The sequence below is a fragment of the Episyrphus balteatus genome, chromosome 2 (assembly GCF_945859705.1).
Source record: "Episyrphus balteatus chromosome 2, idEpiBalt1.1, whole genome shotgun sequence".
In the NCBI taxonomy this organism is placed as follows: Eukaryota; Metazoa; Arthropoda; class Insecta; order Diptera; family Syrphidae; genus Episyrphus; species Episyrphus balteatus.
This window is the reverse complement of record NC_079135.1, coordinates 14,046,845-14,069,987: the sequence shown is the minus strand read 5'-3', so window position 1 is coordinate 14,069,987 and position 23,143 is coordinate 14,046,845. Positions and strand designations below refer to the sequence as shown.

Sequence of the window (23,143 nt, the reverse complement as noted above, 5' to 3'; positions counted from 1 at the left end):
GACCCTCTTAAAAGAAACTTACCACAGAATATAATACCTACCCACCAATACCTAGATATATTTGTGCTCCCCCAATATGAAATCAAAACAAAAGTGTGTACAAGAAATGAATATTTAATTTATATGATGAATAACTGATGACTAGGATAATGCTCATAAGATTACACAGAAGCACAATGAAATTAAGCCTATATAAAGCCCCTCCCTTTCTCAATATTTGAAAAAGAGAGAAACCAGATAATTCAATTCAACGTATAGGTAATATAATCTCAGATGAATCAAAATTCAAAACCCGTGACGCGAAAAATCCTTCAAAATATATTGTTTCCTTATATTTCTTTATTCCCTCTCTCGTGCTTTTTGCTCCTCAAATATATGTCCATTATCATCCGATGATCAATTTCACATATTTTCTTTTTTTCAATCATCAATCTTGCTCCCTTATTCCATTACCATTTTGTGAAATTTCAATCTCAAATAAAATCATCACCATCAAAAGCCTCCCCTCTTCACCACCTCCCAAAATCAGTCTCTCCCTTTCACCTTAATATTGCACAAGGTAAATCATTTCACTTACCAAATAAAATTCCCATTCTCTTCATTCACTTTTGTGTACCAGGATATAAGTTACCGAGAATCATCCCTCTTCCTCTCATCAATATCATTTGACTGTGTGAATAGAAAATTGGATACTTGTTTATATCTACTCCCTCAGAGGGAAGCTTTAGGGAACCTTTAAAATGTGACTCAACCAAAAAAAAAGAAACGTTATTTTTTACCTTGCTCATTATCCAATTACTAATTTCAGAGAACGTGTCTTATCTTTATTAAATGTGTAGCAGAAAATCGAAGAAAAGAAAAACGAATTTCCAGAAATACCAGAATGAAAATTCACACAGAGCATAGATACAGAGCTATTCCAAATAAAACCCAACACCTTATGCAAAGAATCTCTCTTTTCTTGTGTAAGCTTTGTGTATGCTGAAAATTCCTATCATTTTCCAGCCTGTGACAGTGACAACATCGTCACCGTACAGAATCATCATCACCCTTCAAATACTTGAGTGCGTATTTCTTAACACCCATCCAGAGACAGAGCCACCCAGAGTCACTCTGCTCATCCAAAGACCCTAACAAATAGGATAACAAAGCGAATCCAACGAATCATACTCATCCCTTAAATGCGTAGGGATGATGCAAAAAAAAGCAAATTAAAGTCGACAAAATTTTCATTTGATTTTGTTGCCTAACATCATTTGCACCCCTCAACCCGCTCTCCACCACAAACCACCATCATCACAGCAAGAGAGTATAAACCCACACAAAGGGAAACCGCGAGACAGCAACATCACAGGATAAGGGCTGGGAGGTGGTTTTGCTAAAAATTGCGGAAGGCAAAGGCCCCGACATTTACTCAGAGCCTCCATCATCTCTCTCATAAATGGAATGAAAATGTTTTGCCAAGGCAGCTTGTTGAAGTTTCTTCTTCACCAACAAGCATTGTCTCAATGTCCAATTGTTTTCTGCCTCTTCGCAGAATTTTTTTTTTGGAATTCCTAGCTATAATCCTGGGGGTGAAATTTTTAAACAGAATTCATGGGTATTTTTTCTTTTTTTTAATTCTTATGAAAGTACCCGAGGGAACTGTCAATAGCGGCAAAAGTTGTTGAAGAAATGTAAGAAAAAAAAAAATATATGAAAAAATATTCAAAGGATGAGAAATTACGTTGAGTTTTGAATGTTTGCCACAGCATTTTGGAGTTAGTGTGACCATCTGTAAAGGTTTTGATCTGATTTAAATTTTTTTGTATTGTATAATCTACATTGAATATGCCTTGACACTTTGTCAGTGCAAGGACCTTACGCAAAATTCTACCATGAAGCTTAGAGAGTAATTTTGGTGTTTGTTTGCACAAAAGGGTCACACTAGGTCACCATATTGAGAGGAAAAGTATATTGCACTATACAAAACTTTAATATGATTGAATGTTATTACCAAAACCCTCAGCAAGAATTTCATTAATCGTGTGTTCCCATTTTTCTGCATGGCAAATAACACTCTATTCGACTGAAAAAACTACCGAATAAAAAAAAAACGATTCGAATAAAAAAACTATCGAATGAAAACACTCTTGGAATGAAAATAGTAACTAAGTGAATGAATGATTTAAAACTTTCGAATGAATGAATATGTTACAACAATTGATACTTTCATAGTTTTTATTCGATAATTCCCATCACTAATTGTGACCATTGTGAGCATAACGCCTATTATGTGTGCAAAAGTCTTCGTAATTCTTCAACTGTTGACGGCTTCTTGTAGAAGGTGAAGCCTTTAACTTTGGGTGGAAATAGTTGAATCCCATCTTCAATGACAAGATCAGCCAAGAAACTTGCAAATGAAGACATTCTAGTTAGGATTTATGAAAAGTTGAAATTCTTCGATACATTCGAATTGCACTTCTATGAGACCAAGATTGAGTGACATTAACTGTTCTCGTTGAAGTTTTAGTTCCATTAGATGTAGAGAGAAAGCAGTTATTTTAAATCCTTTGTTTGTCTATACTTAAAGGTGCTATGACTGATATTTTTGCTCGGATACCTATAAGAATACTCTATTTTTCCCATTCAGTTAAAGGTGACTATATAATGACGTTTTCGTTATGTCTAAACGCTACACTGAAAATAATAAAGTTCGTAAAATTACGAAAATCGTTTTATACACTACATTTTCGTTGGCCCAACGAAACTTTTGTTGGCTCAACGAAAATATGTAATTTTTCGTAATATTAAAACCTTCATAAATTAATTAAAACGTTTCATAAACTTCAAATCCAATTTAGTGAAAAGATTCATCACTTAACGAAAAATTTCATATACTCATTTTAAAGAATAAAAATAAGAATTTTTTCCTTACTTTATCAAAGTTTCCATTATGTAACGAAAAAATTCATTAACTTATGAAATTCAACATAAACTAACGAAAATTTTCATAAGTTTATGAAAATAAATAATTGTCATATACTAATGAAATATTACATCGGCCTATGAAAAAATACATCAGTTAACGAAAAAAAATCGTTGCCTTACAAAAAAAAACGTAGACTTGGGTTTGGGTGCATTTCTGTTTTAATGATTAAAAACTTAATCTTGCTGCATATAGTTCGCATTAGGTTTTTGTTTAAAAATCTATGTAAGTTGAGCTGAATATACATATACAATATATGCGTATTGACAAGGTGTCTCACGATAAGTCAACAAATGAATCCAAGTGAGCTCTACTGGGATGAAACGCCAATTTTTTGTTTGGACTAAAGGCCATAAAAAGCTATATTAAATTAATAATTTAACAAGTCCAATTAGATAAAGTGCTTATTCTTCTACTTTACTGATTTCAGTAAATTTCAGAATTAGTATTATAAAACCAATCTTCTTCTTAAAAATTCAAAATGTTTTTCTTTACCTATGTATAAAAATTTTCTGCGGATTTTATGCATTTCATTTTTTTTTATTACTAAAGGGAAGAATGAATGAGAAAGAATGAATGAAAAATTTCGTAGGTTAGCGAAAAAATTCGTAACCCTACGAAAAGAATGTATAAAGTATAATCTACTAAAAAAATAATTAATACAAAGTTTCGTTATTTAACGAACATTTCTTCGTAATTTAATTAAAATATTCATAAAATTTACGAAAAAATTCGTTAGCTAACGAAAGTTCTTTTCATAAATTAATCAAAAAATACACTGACTAACGGAAAATATCACCGTGTTTAATTAAATTTAACGTTAATCCATGAACAAATTTCGTAAAGTGATGTAAAAATTCATTAATTCTCGATCAAAAATTTCATTAAATTACGACAGTTTTCGTTGATTGATGAAGTTCTTCATTAACGTATGAAACATATTTCGTTGAGCCAATTAAATTTTTCACTGACTGAAAATTAATTAAATTTTCGTTGGGTCAACGAATTTTTTCGTTGTATTTACGTAAGGAGTTGGTTCAGTGTAACTGTTAAAATTCATGCAACCTCCTTGCTCTTTTGCACAAATCCACAATGCGGGTTACTTCTTGAATAGGTATTTCAAACGTGAAAAACGATGGAATATGAATCGAAATGTTTCTAATTTGGACTTTTCTGTCAACGATCAGAGGTTTTCGTCTAAACCCTTAAAAACAGGAATATATTGTATTTGGCACTTGTTTCATCTTAAAGGTTTTTAAGATGTCTTCAGAAGTTATTGTTCAAGAAAGCTCCCTAATCTGAATATGCAAATGAGTCTTTAAACAAAAGTGATACTGCTGAATACTGTCGGATGTATTTTTTTGTTGAAATTCGGATTCTTTAAATGTTGGCTGAAAACGAGTCATCCGGCTTATCCTTGTTTTCTAAGCACATCTACTTCGAAGTTTTCAGCTGGGTGTACTACTCTCTGACATTGGAAGTCATTTCACTAATATGGAACTGCACTTCAAGCTGGATCAGTAAATACCGTGTATTGGTGATATTATTCCAGGTTATTAATATGCAATTCTGACTAAAACATCACTTTGCTGCAGCAAGCCATAAAAACAATATACATAATTACAATAGTCGTCAGTTTCCTTTTTCGATTGAGTCTTTTCTTTACTTCAAAGATGCACTTAAATTACCACAACTATCGTTTTGGGTCTTACTGAGATCAAATTACATCCGAAATAGTTTATCGCAGGAGAAATTTATTTTTCTAAACAAACACAGTGTGAATTATAAAAAAAAGTTAAAAACAAGGTTACGGATACTTCAGTCATGTGAGGTTGACTCACATCAATTGATGATGAATGGGTAGCCAGTAAAGGGTTAATTCGGCTGCGTATAGCTTTTTTTTTTAACGGTAAATTTGAATTAACTTAGTACTTAGAAACTATGCATGGTGGGTATTGAAAATTATTTTGAACTAAGAATTATTTTTTTATACCGTTTACATAAATGATTAATAGAAAAGAATTTCTCATTGATGAAAAATAATTATGCATGGTCACCCCATTTTATAGGCCACAAAGAACGACGACTACTCTTATACGATGACGGTACACAAAAAAATACCAAAATGCCAACAAACACGAAAGAAAACACTCTCTTTCTTCACTAATATTTGCTCAGAGTATTTTAATTCCTTGTATATTTCTTTCTATTGCTGCTAACAGGTCCTTTATGATATTTGTATTTATTTTTTTTTTTTTGCTTCTCCTTCTCTTTAAGAAATAAACTTTAAGTAGGTATAAACTCTATAAACTAAAAAAGAAATGAAAGAAAAGTTGTTGTTGTTTTTTTTTTTAACTTTTTCTTTGCTTATTTAAAATATTCTGCGCTAAGGTAAAAAAGAGAGAGAAGGAGGGATATTTTATGAAGAAACGAAAAAAAAAACGAGTCCTTTAAAAAGGATTGCTTTGCAATGAAAACTTACTTTTTTTTTAATTTGGGGTCAAGTCATTTTGATGATGATGATGGAGGAATTTGGGTCAGGAGAAAGGTGGAGGTGGAACAAAAAAAGACTTTCATCAAAGTTTAGTTTTCTTTTTTTTATATTGTAGAATGTGGTGGCTGTTTTTTAAATTTGATTAGATGCCATTTAAGTTAGGTAACTAAATTGATGTTTTGAAGAGACGACGTCTAAGAAAAAAATTGAGAAACTGAAACTTTTAATATTATTCATAGAAACGTTTAAATTAAAGAAAAGAAAATGTTTTTTTTTTTTTCTGCACAATAAGTCTTGGTTTTAGTGTCTAGTTTTTTTGTATTCTATTGAACCATGAAAGATGTTTCACTCTTAATTTAAATAATTTCTGTCAATTAGTTCAAACGATTGGTTCGCGATTGAAATTGTATTAAGATTTTCTATAGAAAAAAAATGTTACACATACGCCACAGTGATCCAATTTTACAAAGGTATTCAAATAATATTCATATAAAACTTTTTTCTAATAAACATTTGTAACAAATTCACTCTCATAATTTGTAATGAGCAAAAGTTCAGAAATAATCCTTAAACTACTTGAACCTAATAAACCCCTTGAGGAAAAAAAAAGTCCTTTTTTCACTCCAGAGAAAAATGATCAACACAAAGCAAACAGCACTTTAGGTTTTGAAACAGTTTATTCATCGTTTAGTGTTGTTGTTGCTGCACTTTTGATACTTGCTTGCTACCATACCAAACTCATTTAAACTTAAATCCTTGAAAACGTCAAGCCACTTGTAAAACCATCTCATACATCTTGTCTTGAAAAAAAACTAAAAAAAAAAAAACAAAATGTGATTTTTCATCTACCGACCCGACCCAAACTCGACCGACCCACAACTTGTGTTTGATTTTGTGTGAAATTTTCCAACCCGCCCTTAAGGGCTATGTAATAAGTTTTTTTTTTTTTCTTTTTGTAGTCTTTTGTCAACGTCGCAAAATCAGCAAACTTAAATGGTTAACCACACCAAGAGCAAGCATAAACCGCGCTACCCTAAAAAAAGGGTTGAAAAACTTGCAAAACGTTGATTTTTCTATATTTTTTTTACTGTTGTGTATTTTTTGGTTCTCTACAGGATTCTCCTTTTTTATTTTAACCCTTTTTTTTGCACTTTTTTGTGCAAACATGAAATATATTATAAACGTTTCACCCCCACACGCATTACTCTTTTCTGGTAACAGTGTTGTAGTGTAAAGACACAGCCAGGACAATGATGGTTAGGACATAAAAAAATATGTTTCATACTCGTCGTACATTCATACTTTATATGGAAAAAAATATATTCACTAAAAATTGTTAACCCTTAAGGCTGCCAGTGAAGCCACTCATGCGTTTAATTAAGAGATTTTCTGTGAAAAAAATGTAAAAAAAAAAAATAAATAAATACCTCTACAGCATTTATTTATATATTTTTTTTTTTTCATTTTTTCGTCCTGCTGTGTTGTTTCATTTGTGTGTGTGTGAGTATGATGAGTTTTTATATGAATTCGGTCTTTTTTTTCTGGCTGCATCTCATGCGTCTGGCTGCTTGCTGATGATGATGATGAAAGGATTTTTTTTCTTTATTATATATTTTTTATACTTTTTGACGGCGAAACTGACAGAGAATTCATATATTTATATATCTTGTGATGGCATGATGGGATGCTTTAGAGAGGTTTTTGAAATTTATTAGAACAGCTTGATGACATGGACCATGACGGATGTTGATATGCATATGGGTTTTTCTTTGAAAAAAAAAAGAAAAAAAAATATTAGCGGCTGAAGTTGGCATGCTATTTGCAAATTTGATGAGCGCTTTTAGTCCTTACGTGAAGATACACCTACCTTCTCTATATACGTTATGAATGAGTAAATTGAAATGAATATTTTGAGATATATATGATCAATTTGTGTTGAATGTCATTTCAGTTATGCCCTTTTAAATTTGATTTGTTTGATTTTTGTATTAATCAATTTAGCTTTTGAGCCCATTTAGTGATTGAATAAAATTGAAAGGGAAATGATAATATTTAATGAATATTGTTGGTTAAAGTTGGCATTGTATTTAGAACTTGATTACATTTTTTATTATGTATGTAATCTTGAAAACATTTCAATATTAAAAACATAAATTTTAGAAAAAAACTCAATATTTGAAGAGCTTAAAAAAAAAGAAAAAAAAAGTAAAACGAATAACGGAAGTATGGCATTGCCGTTTTTCATGAAAATCGACATGAATATGAAAATAAACTGAAATGCTTACAATAACAAACGAATCAATTTTCAAGTCCTATAAATTGACAATGTGTATTCATTTTGGGTCCAAACGTTTCCACTTTCTTTATTTTCTGCACAGAGCCCTTAACAAGTTTTTACTTCTTATAACTAAACTAACGTTAGACATAGTAATTTCACTTAAATTATTTTTTTTTTTTTTGACGTGATAACGTCTCTGCGTTTCGAAATATGAATTTTTGAAAAACACTACTTATTTTGTGGTATTTTTTGGTGAGTTTTTATTTTTTTAAATTTTTCGTAGCATTCAAAAAATCTCAAATAACTTATAGACCATGAAGTCTATGAAAAAATTGGTATTTTAAAATGATTTTTGACCGAATAACAGGAAAACAAGTTTTTCTGTCAAAAGTTTTTTGACCGTTTTTAACTGTTATTTATTTTTATCTTTTTTTTCTTCAACAGATAAATAAATTAAATTTATATTATAGATAGATAATAGACAGGACTATATTTGTGTAAAATTTCAATCAATTTCGTAAACACAATTTTGAGATAACGGTAAAATAAAATTCTATTTTTTAACAAATTATATCTTTTGATCCAGGGCAAATACAAATTTTATTTAACGTTATTGAGCATCCTGATGATATTACCTTTCATTTGATATATCACACATAACTACACAATCAGTACAAGCTAAACAATGTTAAATTAAAAAACATGCGAAATACCTCAAAACACCTGTGGAGATCTGTTGATCATGAACAGCCACCAGTGTGGGAAGTACCGTAATCTCAGTTTGGAATTTCGACATGGTTGGCTTTAAAAAATTCTAAATTTTTTTCTAGACATCTCCGAAATAAGATTGAAACGTCATTTGAAAGGTGAAATAATTAGCTTTCACATGATATAAAATTTTTTATAATTTTTCATTGAAAAAATTGATCCAATAGCGTGAGAAGATAAAATTATATGTTTTTTTGCCTTTTTTGACGAAAATTTATCGAAATTAAAGAATTTCTTTTTGTATATATATACCTTGAGCTGAAGCAATAAGCTTTCAGGTGGTATAAAATTTATTATAGGTTGTTATATCAAAAAAATGGATTTTTGGGTGATGGAAGTGATTTTTTCACTTATTTCATAAGAAATGATTGTTTTTAATAAATTATTTTAATACTTTTTGCTTTTTAATGGTATAATTTTTTTTTTGTAAGCTTTTAAAATAAAAAAATTAATATAATGAGAAAAGAAAAAAGGTAATTTTTTTTTAGCTTTTTCTTGTAAATTTTGATTGTTTGAAATAAATAAACGCTTTATTAATATTAATTTATTTATTATATTAATTGACTCATTTTAAACAAAAGCACACAACCTGTTCTCTTATCACGTTAAATCATCGGCTTTACAGACAACCTCTTTTTTGTTTTATAATTTTTATCAATTCTAGATTTTCTCAAATAAAAATTTTCTCACTATCCCTTCATTTTAAGTGTATTTTTTATATGTCACTTTAAATGTGTTTTTTTTTTATGAAAATCGTTATATAGTTGTTTTTGAGAAGAGAAAACTTTTCCATTTCGGTCATATGATAAGTTCCGTTAATTTTGGTCTTAAATATAAAATTTTTGTTTAATTAACAAGATATGGAATTACATATGCCAAAAAGCTGTGAACTTTATTTTAGGCTCAAAACGAATTTATAAACTTTTAAGACTGATTGACCTGCAATTTAATTTGATATGTAAGCTGTTAATCTGTGAGAAAAAATCAAAATTTCAAAAAATGTCACTCAACACCTTCATTCTGCCAAATTAATTGGCCTAGACCCTCGATTCTCAAACTCTGTTTTGCAGAAGTCTATAATAAATATTGGCCAAATCGGGCATAAGAAGAACTATTATGAACATAATATGTATAGAAAAAAGTTTAGTATTCTGTCTGGTATCATCTTTTCGAAAAAAAACAATACATACCTACTAAATCTACTTCCATCTAGGTACTTAATAAGACGAAAAATATTAACCATTCTTCGTTATAACGAAAAAAATCTATTCAAATTTAATTCGTTGTAGTTATTTAAAAGTAAAAATTATATACCTCATAAAAAACACCCTTTAATAAAAATGAACAAAAAATATTACCTCCGCATACAAATTATCCTTCAACCATCTACCTACCTATATACCTAACCTACTACTGCTGCTTTACCATTTGATATATCACTTGAAATTTGTTCATAAATTCTTTCCGTATTATTACTGAAAAATTTGTTAATAGGCTGCTCATAAGCAAAACGTGAACAAAACTAAGCCCCGATACGTATATCAAAGGTTAAAAACGTCGTGAATATAAATGCCCCACAACTTTTTCCTTATGTTTTATCGTCTACTATAGCTCTAGAGATGGATGGAAGGATACGCCTTTGCCCTAGCCCTTATGCTATGATGTATAATAATAATGTCGTCCCACCAAAAATAAAATAAAAACTCTCTCTAAGGCATATCGTGCCTGTTGGTTCTTCATCATACTTTAAGCCCAACCTAGGAACAAATTGTGAAAACAATTTCATGCAAGGATGTGTCTTTTGCTTGACCCCCAACCACAATTGTATAAGTAACGTAACGTTAGTATTACGTTGGAATGAAATAACAACAAAAACAAAAATACGACTGCCATTATTAACTTTTTACAAAAAACCTAGCGGCACCCATAAAATGTCATTAACCGCATAATTTTGAAAAGAATATAATTCCGTGTTGGTTTATGTATTTTTGTACTTTTTTGTTGTTGTTTTAGCCAAAAAAAAACAACTGGCTTATAAAAAATAAAATTAAACCAACAACAACAACGCTGAAGAAAAAGTTAAATAAAACTCTTGCAAATGACCCTGCCTCTACGAGCGAGGAATAGAAAAAAAAAAGAAAAACAATTTTGTTTCCTGTTGTTGTTGTTGCCAAATAAATGTAGGTACCCACTCCGAGTTGAGAGGTATAAAAATCAACCAACCCCAAACTCATAATTTTGTTACTTTATTTTTAGGAACTTTTTCCTTTTTGCATTTCCCGCAAAAAAAAGGACATTTGTTATTCAAAATTGCCTGCGATCTGATTTATAATCATTCGTCTCGCTATAAATCCATTAACAGAGGCTTTACGTTTATGATTTACTTCCTGTTTTGTTTTCGTCTTAGACATGTTTGAAGTATTTATAAATTAACCTTCAATTTATGTATATTTTTTTGGCAATAAAAAAAAGTGTGCAAGAAAAAAAAAAATAACCACAATAATAACAAACAACCGAAAACAAAAACAAAGAAGGAAATAAATATACACAAATAAGCAGAAAATTCCATTATCCTTGTTTTGTTATGTATTTCTCCCTGGTGTGTGGTTTAGTATGATCTTTGAAGTGTGGGCGCGCCTTTAATAAACTTCAACTCAAGCGTAAATAACAGAGGGAAATATTCTCTTTTTTTTCTAACAAAACAGAAAAAAATATGTAAACAAAAAAAAAGGGAACAAAAAACAAGATTGGAATCCTCCAACTGTGTACATATTTTCTTGTTGATGTCCCCTAGTTTCCCTTCGACATGTTTCTTCTTCTTTATTTTTTTGTCTCTCCATTTCCCGACAAATCCAATATTATTAGGAAAAGCGAAAAAGAAAAAAAAAATTGCACCCCAAACATCAGTTAATACAATAGATTTGCTTTTTTTTCAGGAACCATTGGCAGAGGAGTCGGAAGTCACAGTTATAGACACAGAAGCACATCCTTTTTTGTCTGTGTTATTTCATTCAAAGGATAACAGTGTTCCCGAGAATTTCTCTAACCCAACCCCACCGATCCTTTTTTTCTTTTTTTTTCGTTCATTCATTCGTTCGTTCCACACAATTCGACAGAGATACTTTTTCTTTGTGGATTTCCTTCGTCCTGTGTAGGTACTGTTATTGTCAATGTTATCCTCATAGATACTTGTTACGACAGGGCAATAATTTTCTATCTAACTCGGTTGGAATGCAATCGGTATCGTATAGTGTAACGTGGGAAGACCGAAATTCAAAGCTATACGCGCTGTTAGTTAGCTGAGTTGTTGTTGTTGTGACATGTAAAGTTTCATAAATCTTTTAAGGGTCCTGAATGTTAACACATTAAGGTTATGTGTGTGCCCAAGCGTTAGGTAACCTTGTACGTGTTTTTAGACGGTGAGAGCCTACTCATATGAAACCTCTATCACGCAGTAATTTGTTGGGTGTATTTTACCAAAATTTTGTACAAAAAAGCAGAGAGCTGAAATGTCTTAATAGGTTCGCAATCAAGTCCGCTAAGTCCACTAATCAAACTAATTTAATTATATAGTTTCTATGAACTTGTATTCAAAACCCATATACAACAACAAGACTAAAATCAAAAATTTTAATGAAACTGCTATTATTCAGTATTACCTAAAACAAAAAAAAGAGGGCAATATGAAAAGAGGGCAATATGAAAAAATGGCAACCATTTTTCTCTTAAAAATTCTTTAAACTGATTTTGCTAGAATAAAATGGCTGTAAACATCAGAATTTTTGCATTGCAAACTATTTCCCTTTCTTTTTAGCTTTTTGATGAACAGAGACTAAAATAAAACAAAAAAATTAAGCTCTTACAACTGACAGACGAGATTGAACAATATAAAGTATCATTGAAGTAAAGGCATTCCGTACTGGCATTCTATGAAATTTCTAGGAGCTATGCATATGAGATACATGCTATAATGCGAAATAAAACTACAGAGAAAATGTCCTCTGATTTTCGATGGTAATCCTGATGAACTGAACATGTGTATACAGACACATACATAAGCCCATTTAAAATGAAACAAAAAGAACAATATTTCCAGAAATTTCATTTAAATCAATAGTTCCCACTGCCAGAAATCATTTCGAAACTACTTAGATCGATACATGACCTTGAACTATTTTTTTTTTTTTTTTTTTCAACTTTTGATTTAATAAATTTGACAGCAAACTTCAAAGTTTAATGAGTGATTATATGCCCGCTTTAAAAAATTACAGAAAAACAATTTTTTTATTTTATTTTCTGACCAAACCTAAAAATTTGAAAAAGGTTAGAAAATTCTACTTACTTACGTTTAACGAAATCAAGTGGAAAGTTCGCTCTATATTTATGTATATAATTGAAACGCTTGGTGAAAGTGACATTTTTTTTAATTTTGCTTTTTTTTCTCACAAATCAAGAAGTTTTTAAATTCGTTTTTAACCTAAAAAAAAACTCACTGGTAAAATAGACTTTGTATGGGAGCAAAGAAATTAAAACACTGATTTCTCAAATTTTTTTAAAATGTCACTTAACACATTCATCCTCTAGGCGCTGAAATTATAGATCAAGCATCGAGTCAAAATCAGAGGGCTGATATGGAAACCTTGTGGAACACCAGAGTTTGAATGACTGGGCTGTCAAATAAATGACATCTTTAAACGTAGTCAAAAGGTGTCTTGTGATCAATTGCAACTCAAACCCAAAAGTTTTTTTTTTTAATGCTGTCTACGAAAACCTTTCCAAATATTTATATTTGATGAGTCGAAAATCTTTCAGATAGAAAATTATTGTGAGTTTCACGTGAACAGATAATTTCACATAAAAAAAATTGAATTTCATTTATTGTGTATTCCGTTTTTGTTCATGTTCGGAAAACTCCTTGCTTTTAAGTAGTTTAATTGGGCTTTTTTGGTCAAATTGATTTGTTTATGTAAATAAAAAATTAAAACATAAATTTTTGTCCCGACGTTTCGCTGGAGTTTCTCAGCATCTTCAGGGGCGCTTTATTATTACGTCTATATACATTAGAGTGACCGCAACTCCCATAGAAAAAAATTTTTGTCGAATTTTTTTCGGGGGAACCCCATAAAATGTTCCGCCTTTGCAGATTTTTAGATAGCCAAAATTTCAGCTCGATTGGATAAGTCTAAATGGTGCCGACACTCGCTCAAAGTATCAAAAATCTCTGTTTTTTCACTGTTTTTCGAAGAAAATTAGCTCTAGCTCCCAAACAGATGGGGTTATTTTCACTTTTTATATATTAAATGAAAGGTAGTGTTATTACACATAATTCAGATTCAAAATTTGTTTAGTTTTACAAAAAAAAAAAAATATTGTCATCAATTTAAATTTTCAGTACTTACCTCAAAAAGAGCTGAAGTGCAAACTCGATTTAAAATAAAACTTTCTATGTTATAGATTGATGTTACCTATCTAATTGAAATGCTTCTCGTATTATATATAATAATATATAATAATTTTATCAATTATAGAAGCACAGAGTAAAATTGACTGAAAAAAAAAAAACAAAACAAAAAGGGCACCTAGTGGGGGTTGAACCTGCTATACCTGGATTGATAGGCGAGCGCTTTAACATCGGGCTAACTCAATGTTGACAATTGAATCATTTATTTGCAAAACATGATAAGTCCACTTTTTTTCAAAATTCGTTTTTTTGACTAAATTTGTACTCCAGGGATAACCACGTCTGTCTTTAAAATATCAACTATCTACTCCATCTATATCCGATTTTACAGCTACGCGAAATATTTTTTTAGCATCAAAAACAGAATAAGTCCCGGACTTATCATCTTTTGAAAATAAACAACAGCTTCTTTTTATGTAAATGGTATATTAGATTAATGGCTGAAAATCTGAAGTTTAAAGCTACTTTAAAGTTAAATTAGCAGTCCGGACATTGTATTTTATTCTCAAATACAATTGTTTGATAGACTGGGGCTAAAAGCAAAATTGCATATCCATTTAAAAACTAATTTCACATCCGTTTATTTTCAAAGTATGATAAGTCCAAAAGCGTTTTTATTTTTTATCTTTTGAGCTATCGCTCCAAAAATTAAAAACGAAACGGTATTTTGTAGCTAGGCAAGAGTTCTACAGAATATATTTTTTATAAATTTTTCTACTCATATCAAAAGAAAATAGAACGTTTTTTTCTTCTCCTGAAAAATTTAAAATCATGGACTTATCATGTTTTGCAAATAAATGATTCAATTGTCGTGACAAACTAAAACAAATCTTAAGATATTCAACGAAGTGTTATGGAATTTTCAGGATTTAAGCTTTTAATAGAAAAAAAATTAAATTTTAGCCCTGATTTTTCAATCGTCAGTTAGACTATTAGAAGAATAAATGTCAATATAAAAAAAACTTTTATTCCAAGGAATAAGCTCTAACTGAGGTTTATCTGACTATTGAAAAATTGACCCTTAGAGAAATAATTTTTCTGTTTATTTACGTTTTTTTTTATAGAAAAAAAATAAAATGCAGTTGTAAAATACATATTTGTTGTTTTTTTTATGAAGTTTAAGCTTCACGAGTCGTTTCGTTGGTAGTTCAATAATTTTATTAAGATAAACTCTCGCTTTTTGCTTATTTTCCTTTGTATATAAAATAAATTAACTTAAAATAAAATGTGAGTATTAATTCTGTTGCGTTTTTGTTTTAAGATTAAAAGAAGTTTTAAGAATTGTTAGTGTTTTCCAGATATATTTTGTGTTCGTTGATATGGCATTGGCAGCAAACACCCGAGAAAAAATTTTTCTTGTAGGCTATCCGTCTCATCAAATTACAGGGTGTAAATTACCCTCAAATCGTCAAGTTTTGTCAACACTATTTTTTAATTTGCGAATTGTAAAATTAAATTTAAAGGAATCTGCAAGACTTGTCATTCGAGAGGTACTTATTTTTTGGGAAAAAGCCAGAATTCAAACAAAATATGAAAAAGATGCCATTGTTAAATTAGAAAAACTTTACAATGAGTGGAGAAATCACCAACGAAATAAAAACAAAACGCTTAAAAGCACCAAAAATAAAATAAAAGAATTTGCGTTGAAAATGGACGATCTCTTTGATATAGCACATCGAGATGCCTTGACCATTACTGAAAAAAAACGCAGAATTGAAGAATTCAGATTTGATATTGGTAAGCTTTAGTATTATTATCATTTTAATTAGATCTTTGCTAATGTTGACTGATTTTAAAAGATACTGAAGATGACGCGGAAACACAGGGGACGGAGGAGGAAGCTCAAGAAGAAGTATAATATAGCCAGAATTCTGCGGATTGGGATAGAATGGATGTTTCTCTATCTCAGGCAACCTCTGGGCCATCGGGTAGCAGGAAAATTTGGTATAGTCGTGGGGTGAAAGAGCTGTTAACAATGAAACTTTCTATGTTATTAGATCGATGTAAGGTATCTGATAGAAATGCTTCTCGCATAATTATTGCTACGATAGAAGCATTAGGGCAAAATCCAATGGACTTTGTAGTTTCAAAATCAGCCTTACATTCAAGAAGAAAAAACTTTAGGGAGAAATACACTGCGGAAATCCGAAACCGAATACAAATATCAGAAAATGAGACATTGGTTGTTCATTGGGATGGGAAATTGTTGCCAGGTGTTCTTAAGAGAGAGCAGAATGAACGCATTGCTATAGCTATATCTTATGGAGAAAAAGAACAACTTCTAGGAGTGCCAGTTATAGAAAATAGTACTGGTGAAGAGCAGGCAGCAGCTGTGTATGAAATGCTGGAACAATGGGGAGTTTCAAATGCTGTAAAAGCAATGTGTTTTGACACCACTGCTTCAAACACTGGAAGACTTAAAGGATCTTGCAAAATTTTGCAGCAAATGTTGGATAAAGAGTTGCTGTACCTGGCCTGTCGTCACCATATTCTCGAAGTTTTGCTAAGAGGTATTTTTGATTGTAAGTTGGGTTCAACCACTGGACCTCAACCAGATATTTTTAAAAGGTTCCAAAATGAATGGTCAAAAATAGATTCAAAAATATATCACACGGGTATCAGTGATAAAAATGTAAATAAACACCTAACCCCTGAAGTTATAACCCAGATATCAGGTGAATTAAAAGAAAAACTACAAGAATGTCAGCCTAGAAATGACTATAAGGAATTTCTTCAGTTGGTTTTGATTTTTGTTGGAGTTCTAGATGGAAGCCTTCTTAAAGAAGGCTTTAAGAAAGTGAAAAAACTTAAAGTCGTAAATGACATGGCAGAAAGAGGAGTCAAGTTAATAACCGATTTTAATAATCTTTTAACTAAAGATGAGGAACAAAAACAATATGTACTTCAGGTAGTCAGTGAGTGCCGAAAATTATATCCTGATGCTTCCAAAACTACTTTAAGTAAGTCACTTGATTAAATTTTTTAGTATTTACTTCAATAATTATGTATAAGAAATTTAACACGATGTTAAGTTTTTTGTTTTTTAGAAATCTGTTAAATGTTTCGATTTTTTTTTTAAATAAAACAGTAAAAAAAAAGTTTCATTTTAAATCGAGTTTGCACTTCAGCTCTTTTTGAGGTAAGTACTGAAAATTTAAATTGATGACAATATTTTTTTTTTTGTAAAACTAAACAAATTTTGAATCTGAATTATGTGTAATAACACTACCTTTCATTTAATATATAAAAAGTGAAAATAACCCCATCTGTTTGGGAGCTAGAGCTAATTTTCTTCGAAAAACAGTGAAAAAACAGAGATTTTTGATACTTTGAGCGAGTGTCGGCACCATTTAGACTTATCCAATCGAGCTTAAATTTTGGCTATCTAAAAATCTGCAAAGGCGGAACATTTTATGGGGTTCCCCCGACCAAATTTCGAAAATCGATTTCTTGCGGACACTCTAATATACATATATAAAATAACAATTCTTTAATTCGTTTGAATTTTAAAATTAGAATATTTTTAACTTACATTATTTTTTTATTTTTATTCCATTTTTATATTTTTTTATTTTTAATCAAAATTTAGTTTTATACTTTTAAATAAATTAACATAAGATTTAATAAATTAAAAACATCACAATTTAACAATAAAAAATTTTTTAACATCTTAACGCACAACATAAATATCACAGAATGGCGGTGTTATATATCGAGTTGGTACTGTCGATGTCTTCTTTCAAATTCATCGAATATGCTCTCTTTTACAAAAAATTATATTTAGCAAAGGCAACTTCCTTTATTGACTACAAAAAGCAAAAATTTTACAATAAAAACACGAAATTTAAATGTTTAACAAGTAACGTATTTTTTATTTGCAAAATTTAAAACACCGAATGCATTTCGAACTGACATGCAGCTCATCATCAGCGAAACCTCGATTTACACTAAAACAAAACAACAAGAAAAAAAACAAAATAACCCAAATATTGGGTATGTGGGTGTATGTAAACAAAAATTCAAACAATTCAATTAAAGTTAATGTTACAATAATTATTACATTTAAGTTAATGAGAATAAGGGAGATAGAATGTTCCCATTATCACTATTCATTACATTCTTTGTTTTGTGAATTAAGAGAGACTCAAATGCATCAAGCTTTCTTTCATTTCGCACGCTCTTCAGCAACCGTACGCTCTCTTCAAAAGGGCCAATGTGGTGTGGTGGTTCGTCGTTATCGCACGACGCGAAGACATGAGCAGCCACTGATGATCGATTTGTTTGCTTATGCTTGATGCAGTTGATGTGTTCTTTGAATCGTGTTTGTACACTCCTCTTCGTTTGGCCTATATATTTTTTGTTGCAATCTCTACAGCTGATTTCATATATACCACTTTTCTCGCTTGTTGGTGTGACATCTTTGGTTGAACCGAGAATGTTTTTTAGCTTGCCGTTGTTGTTGTAGGCGATGTGTATGTTTTCTTTTTCCAGGGTCTTCCGCAGTTGATTTGTGATCGCTGGTATATAAGAAAATGATACCCGAAATTTGTTGGTGGATTGATTTTGACTGAAAAGCGTGGAGATTTCATTATTTTTTATTCTGTTTGACTGTTTTTTAACAATATTTTCCACAACTGTCTTCTCAAAACCATTAACATCAGCTACATAAACGATGAAATCAAACTCTTTTTTGAAACTGGCAACGGAAAGTGGGAGCTTACACAATCTGTACGCCATAGAGTGGAACGCTGCTATTTTATGTTGGTATGAGCAAAAAGAGTCATTCGTGATGTAGCGATCAGTTGATGTATTTTTCCTGAACACTTCAAACTCTATTCTTTTGTTGCGTTTCATGCATAAAACATCTAAAAACGGGATGGAATTGTTGTCGTCTTCTTCCTCATACGTAAACTTGATGGAGTTATACCTGTTGTTTATTGTGTTTAGAATTTCGTTTACAGAATTCTTCTTTACAACACTGAAAACGTCATCAACATATCTAAGCCAGATTCTGGGCAAAAGGCCCTCTTTTTTCAAATCCGTCTCAAATTTAGACATGAAAGCTTCGGCGATGAGCGGGGACAAAGGGTTACCCATACTCGTTCCGTTTTTATTTTTGTAGAATTTGTCACGGAAAACGAAACAATTATGTGACATACACACTTTTGCTGCTCTCAAATACACTCTCTTATGACTTTCGTCTACATTTTTCGCTTCGAGATGTAATTTAAGAGATTCTATTGCCACGTCGACAGGTATACTGGGAAACAATGCTTCTACATCAAAGGAGACAATTGATTCATCATCTTCTATGCTTATCTCTTTCACTTTATCGACAAAATCAAATGTATTGAGAACACTAGCACTCTCAAATCTCCCATACAACTTCATTTCGTCAACAAGCCATTTGGACACTTTGACGAGTGGCGAATTCACATTTGAAACAATTTTCCGCATTTTTTCTCCTGGTTTGTGGATTTTCGGTAAACCATACATCTTCGGAACTTCGGGATTAGAAATCATGAGTTTGAACTTGTTAATGGAGAAAGTTTCTGAAATTTCCTTGATAATTCCTCTTGCGTCTTCTACCATTTTATTCAAGGGTGATCTCTTAAGTACGGTAAAACCATCTTCAGCGATCGACTTTTCCATCCTCTCTTCATAGTCTACTTTGTCCAAAATCACAATGTTGTTGCCTTTGTCTGCTTTCATGTAGTAAACTTCTTTCTCTTTCAGTTCTTTTATAAGAGTTCTTTGAGAGTGCTAGTGTTCTCAATACATTTGATTTTGTCGATAAAGTGAAAGAGATAAGCATAGAAGATGATGAATCAATTGTCTCCTTTGATGTAGAAGCATTGTTTCCCAGTATACCTGTCGACGTGGCAATAGAATCTCTTAAATTACATCTCGAAGCGAAAAATGTAGACGAAAGTCATAAGAGAGTGTATTTGAGAGCAGCAAAAGTGTGTATGTCACATAATTGTTTCGTTTTCCGTGACAAATTCTACAAAAATAAAAACGGAACGAGTATGGGTAACCCTTTGTCCCCGCTCATCGCCGAAGCTTTCATGTCTAAATTTGAGACGGATTTGAAAAAAGAGGGCCTTTTGCCCAGAATCTGGCTTAGATATGTTGATGACGTTTTCAGTGTTGAAAAGAAGAATTCTGTAAACGAAATTCTAAACACAATAAACAACAGGTATAACTCCATCAAGTTTACGTATGAGGAAGAAGACGACAACAATTCCATCCCGTTTTTAGATGTTTTATGCATGAAACGCAACAAAAGAATAGAGTTTGAAGTGTTCAGGAAAAATACATCAACTGATCGCTACATCACGAATGACTCTTTTTGCTCATACCAACATAAAATAGCAGCGTTCCACTCTATGGCGTACAGATTGTGTAAGCTCCCACTTTCCGTTGCCAGTTTCAAAAAAGAGTTTGATTTCATCGTTTATGTAGCTGATGTTAATGGTTTTGAGAAGACAGTTGTGGAAAATATTGTTAAAAAACAGTCAAACAGAATAAAAAATAATGAAATCTCCACGCTTTTCAGTCAAAATCAATCCACCAACAAATTTCGGGTATCATTTTCTTATATACCAGCGATCACAAATCAACTGCGGAAGACCCTGGAAAAAGAAAACATACACATCGCCTACAACAACAACGGCAAGCTAAAAAACATTCTCGGTTCAACCAAAGATGTCACACCAACAAGCGAGAAAAGTGGTATATATGAAATCAGCTGTAGAGATTGCAACAAAAAATATATAGGCCAAACGAAGAGGAGTGTACAAACACGATTCAAAGAACACATCAACTGCATCAAGCATAAGCAAACAAATCGATCATCAGTGGCTGCTCATGTCTTCGCGTCGTGCGATAACGACGAACCACCACACCACATTGGCCCTTTTGAAGAGAGCGTACGGTTGCTGAAGAGCGTGCGAAATGAAAGAAAGCTTGATGCATTTGAGTCTCTCTTAATTCACAAAACAAAGAATGTAATGAATAGTGATAATGGGAACATTCTATCTCCCTTATTCTCATTAACTTAAATGTAATAATTATTGTAACATTAACTTTAATTGAATTGTTTGAATTTTTGTTTACATACACCCACATACCCAATATTTGGGTTATTTTGTTTTTTTTCTTGTTGTTTTGTTTTAGTGTAAATCGAGGTTTCGCTGATGATGAGCTGCATGTCAGTTCGAAATGCATTCGGTGTTTTAAATTTTGCAAATAAAAAATACGTTACTTGTTAAACATTTAAATTTCGTGTTTTTATTGTAAAATTTTTGCTTTTTGTAGTCAATAAAGGAAGTTGCCTTTGCTAAATATAATTTTTTGTAAATTTTGACTACAACATCGGTTCGCTACTTTTAAATATTAAATTTGAAAGTTTTAACATGCTCTCTTTTGTTGTATTCTCAGACTTTCTAGTGTAAATCTCGTACTGCTCTTTCTTTCTTTGTCCAAGATCTTTACGTTTTCGATGTCTGCAGCATGTCCCGTTTCCAATATGTGTTGTGATAGTCCAGTTGATTCTCTTTTATTTCCTTGCTTTTAATTTTTTTTTCAGGTATTATGCGAGGTATTCGACAGCTCTTTTCTCACTTAAATTTTGGTGGCAGAAAAAGTCAATTATTTTCATGTCGGGGATATGACCTCAAAGTTATGTTTAAGTGTTGAAAATTCTTCCGAAAGAGCCAAAAAAAACGTTTAAATTGTATAAGTCAACTTTACGATGATGGAGAATTCCGAAAAAGTGTGTCTGTGCGTCCATCAGTACACATTTCCACAGTCTAAAACGGATTTTCTCTAAATTTGGTGCTGATGATTTTTAAAGAATTCAGAAAGTTGTTTTTACCGACTTCCAAAGAGGAAGTATTTTTTTTTTTTTATATTTGTTACAACATAACTTTGGACTGAGTGAACCAATTTTGATAATTCTTTTTGTATTGGAAAACTGCCCAGCTCATGTCTATAATAGAATATACGAGAAAACCATAAAATCCAGTTTCAGGCCATGGAAGTCGGTTTTTTTTTTTTTTTTTTTTTTTATAAAAATGATTATTTTTTTATGTTTTATTTGGGCTTTAATACGATTGTGATTAAACTTTGCAGACGTAATATTCCAAACAATTGCAATAAAACTGCATTTTTAGTTTTTCTTAAAAAAGTCAAAAAAAAAAAACAAAACAAAATTAATTTAACAAAATTTTGCCGGAAATTCAAAATTATGGATTCGACTTTTGGATTTCGGAATAAAATTTTCTATTTGTGACTTCATTTATCCTCAATCCAAAGCTTAGATAAATTAAATTTCTATCTTTATCTCAAAACTTTAACTACATACATTTATATATTGCTTATGAAATTCCCCTTAAAATATACAAGAAAACGATTAAGGAAGAAGCAAGCACAAGAACAAATAGAAAAACACATACATTATATAAATAAATTCATATGAAGATAGAGCTAAGAGAATAGAAATAAGTCTGGTCAAAGGATTATAGGGGGTAATTGTTTTGGTAAGGTCTTAGATCCCTTTCAAGACTCTGTATGTATTTGTATACATTTGTCCTTTAACAAATATTTGTTGTCCTTTGAACCAGATGGCAAGTCCTTTTTTGTTTATCTCTCCTAAAAACAAAATCGTCCACTTTATTACTTATCCTAGATAATAATTTTATCTAAAGCAATTGAGCAAAAGCAACATATTCAGGTTAATCGGAAGTAATGGTTTGAATAGTTTCATTTTGTTTTATTTTTTTTTTTTCTATTTTTTTTTTTTTTTTTATTCTTCTGTTCTAACAAAAACTTTTATATAGAACTCATGTGGTGTCCGGGGCAAATGATGACCATATAAATGAAACAAATGCGAAAACCCATCGATTACAATATACTTTCAATGTGTGTTGTGTCTCTCTCACTTTATTCTCTCTCTATTCTTGTGTGTAATGTCTGTGTTTTGGTCATTAATTGATTAGTTAGATAGTTTGTTGTTTGTTTGTTTTGAAATTGAACTATTATGTGGAAACTTATTAGCACCATCTGTGACATTACACACATAATATGATTGTGTTTATTAGTTTTAGTCATAGTCAAGGACATGGAATAATTTTATATATATTCTGTTTTGTTTGGCTTAATAATGACATA

General features: G+C 31.0%; 2 protein-coding genes across 3 annotated transcripts in view; both read right to left on the bottom strand.

Moving 5' to 3' along the window:
• The window catches only part of LOC129910812 (CCN family member 4), a 113,608-nt gene that overhangs the window by 79,335 nt on the left and 11,130 nt on the right, over positions 1–23,143 (bottom strand). The gene's annotated exons all lie outside the window — the stretch shown is intronic.
• LOC129908179 (uncharacterized) lies at positions 18,412–19,681 on the bottom strand. The gene is made up of 2 exons (XM_055984525.1): positions 18,691–19,681; positions 18,412–18,536 (listed from the first exon to the last, which is right to left on the bottom strand). The coding sequence occupies exons 1-2, from the start codon at positions 19,679–19,681 to the stop codon at positions 18,412–18,414; spliced, it is 1,116 nt and encodes a 371-aa protein (XP_055840500.1).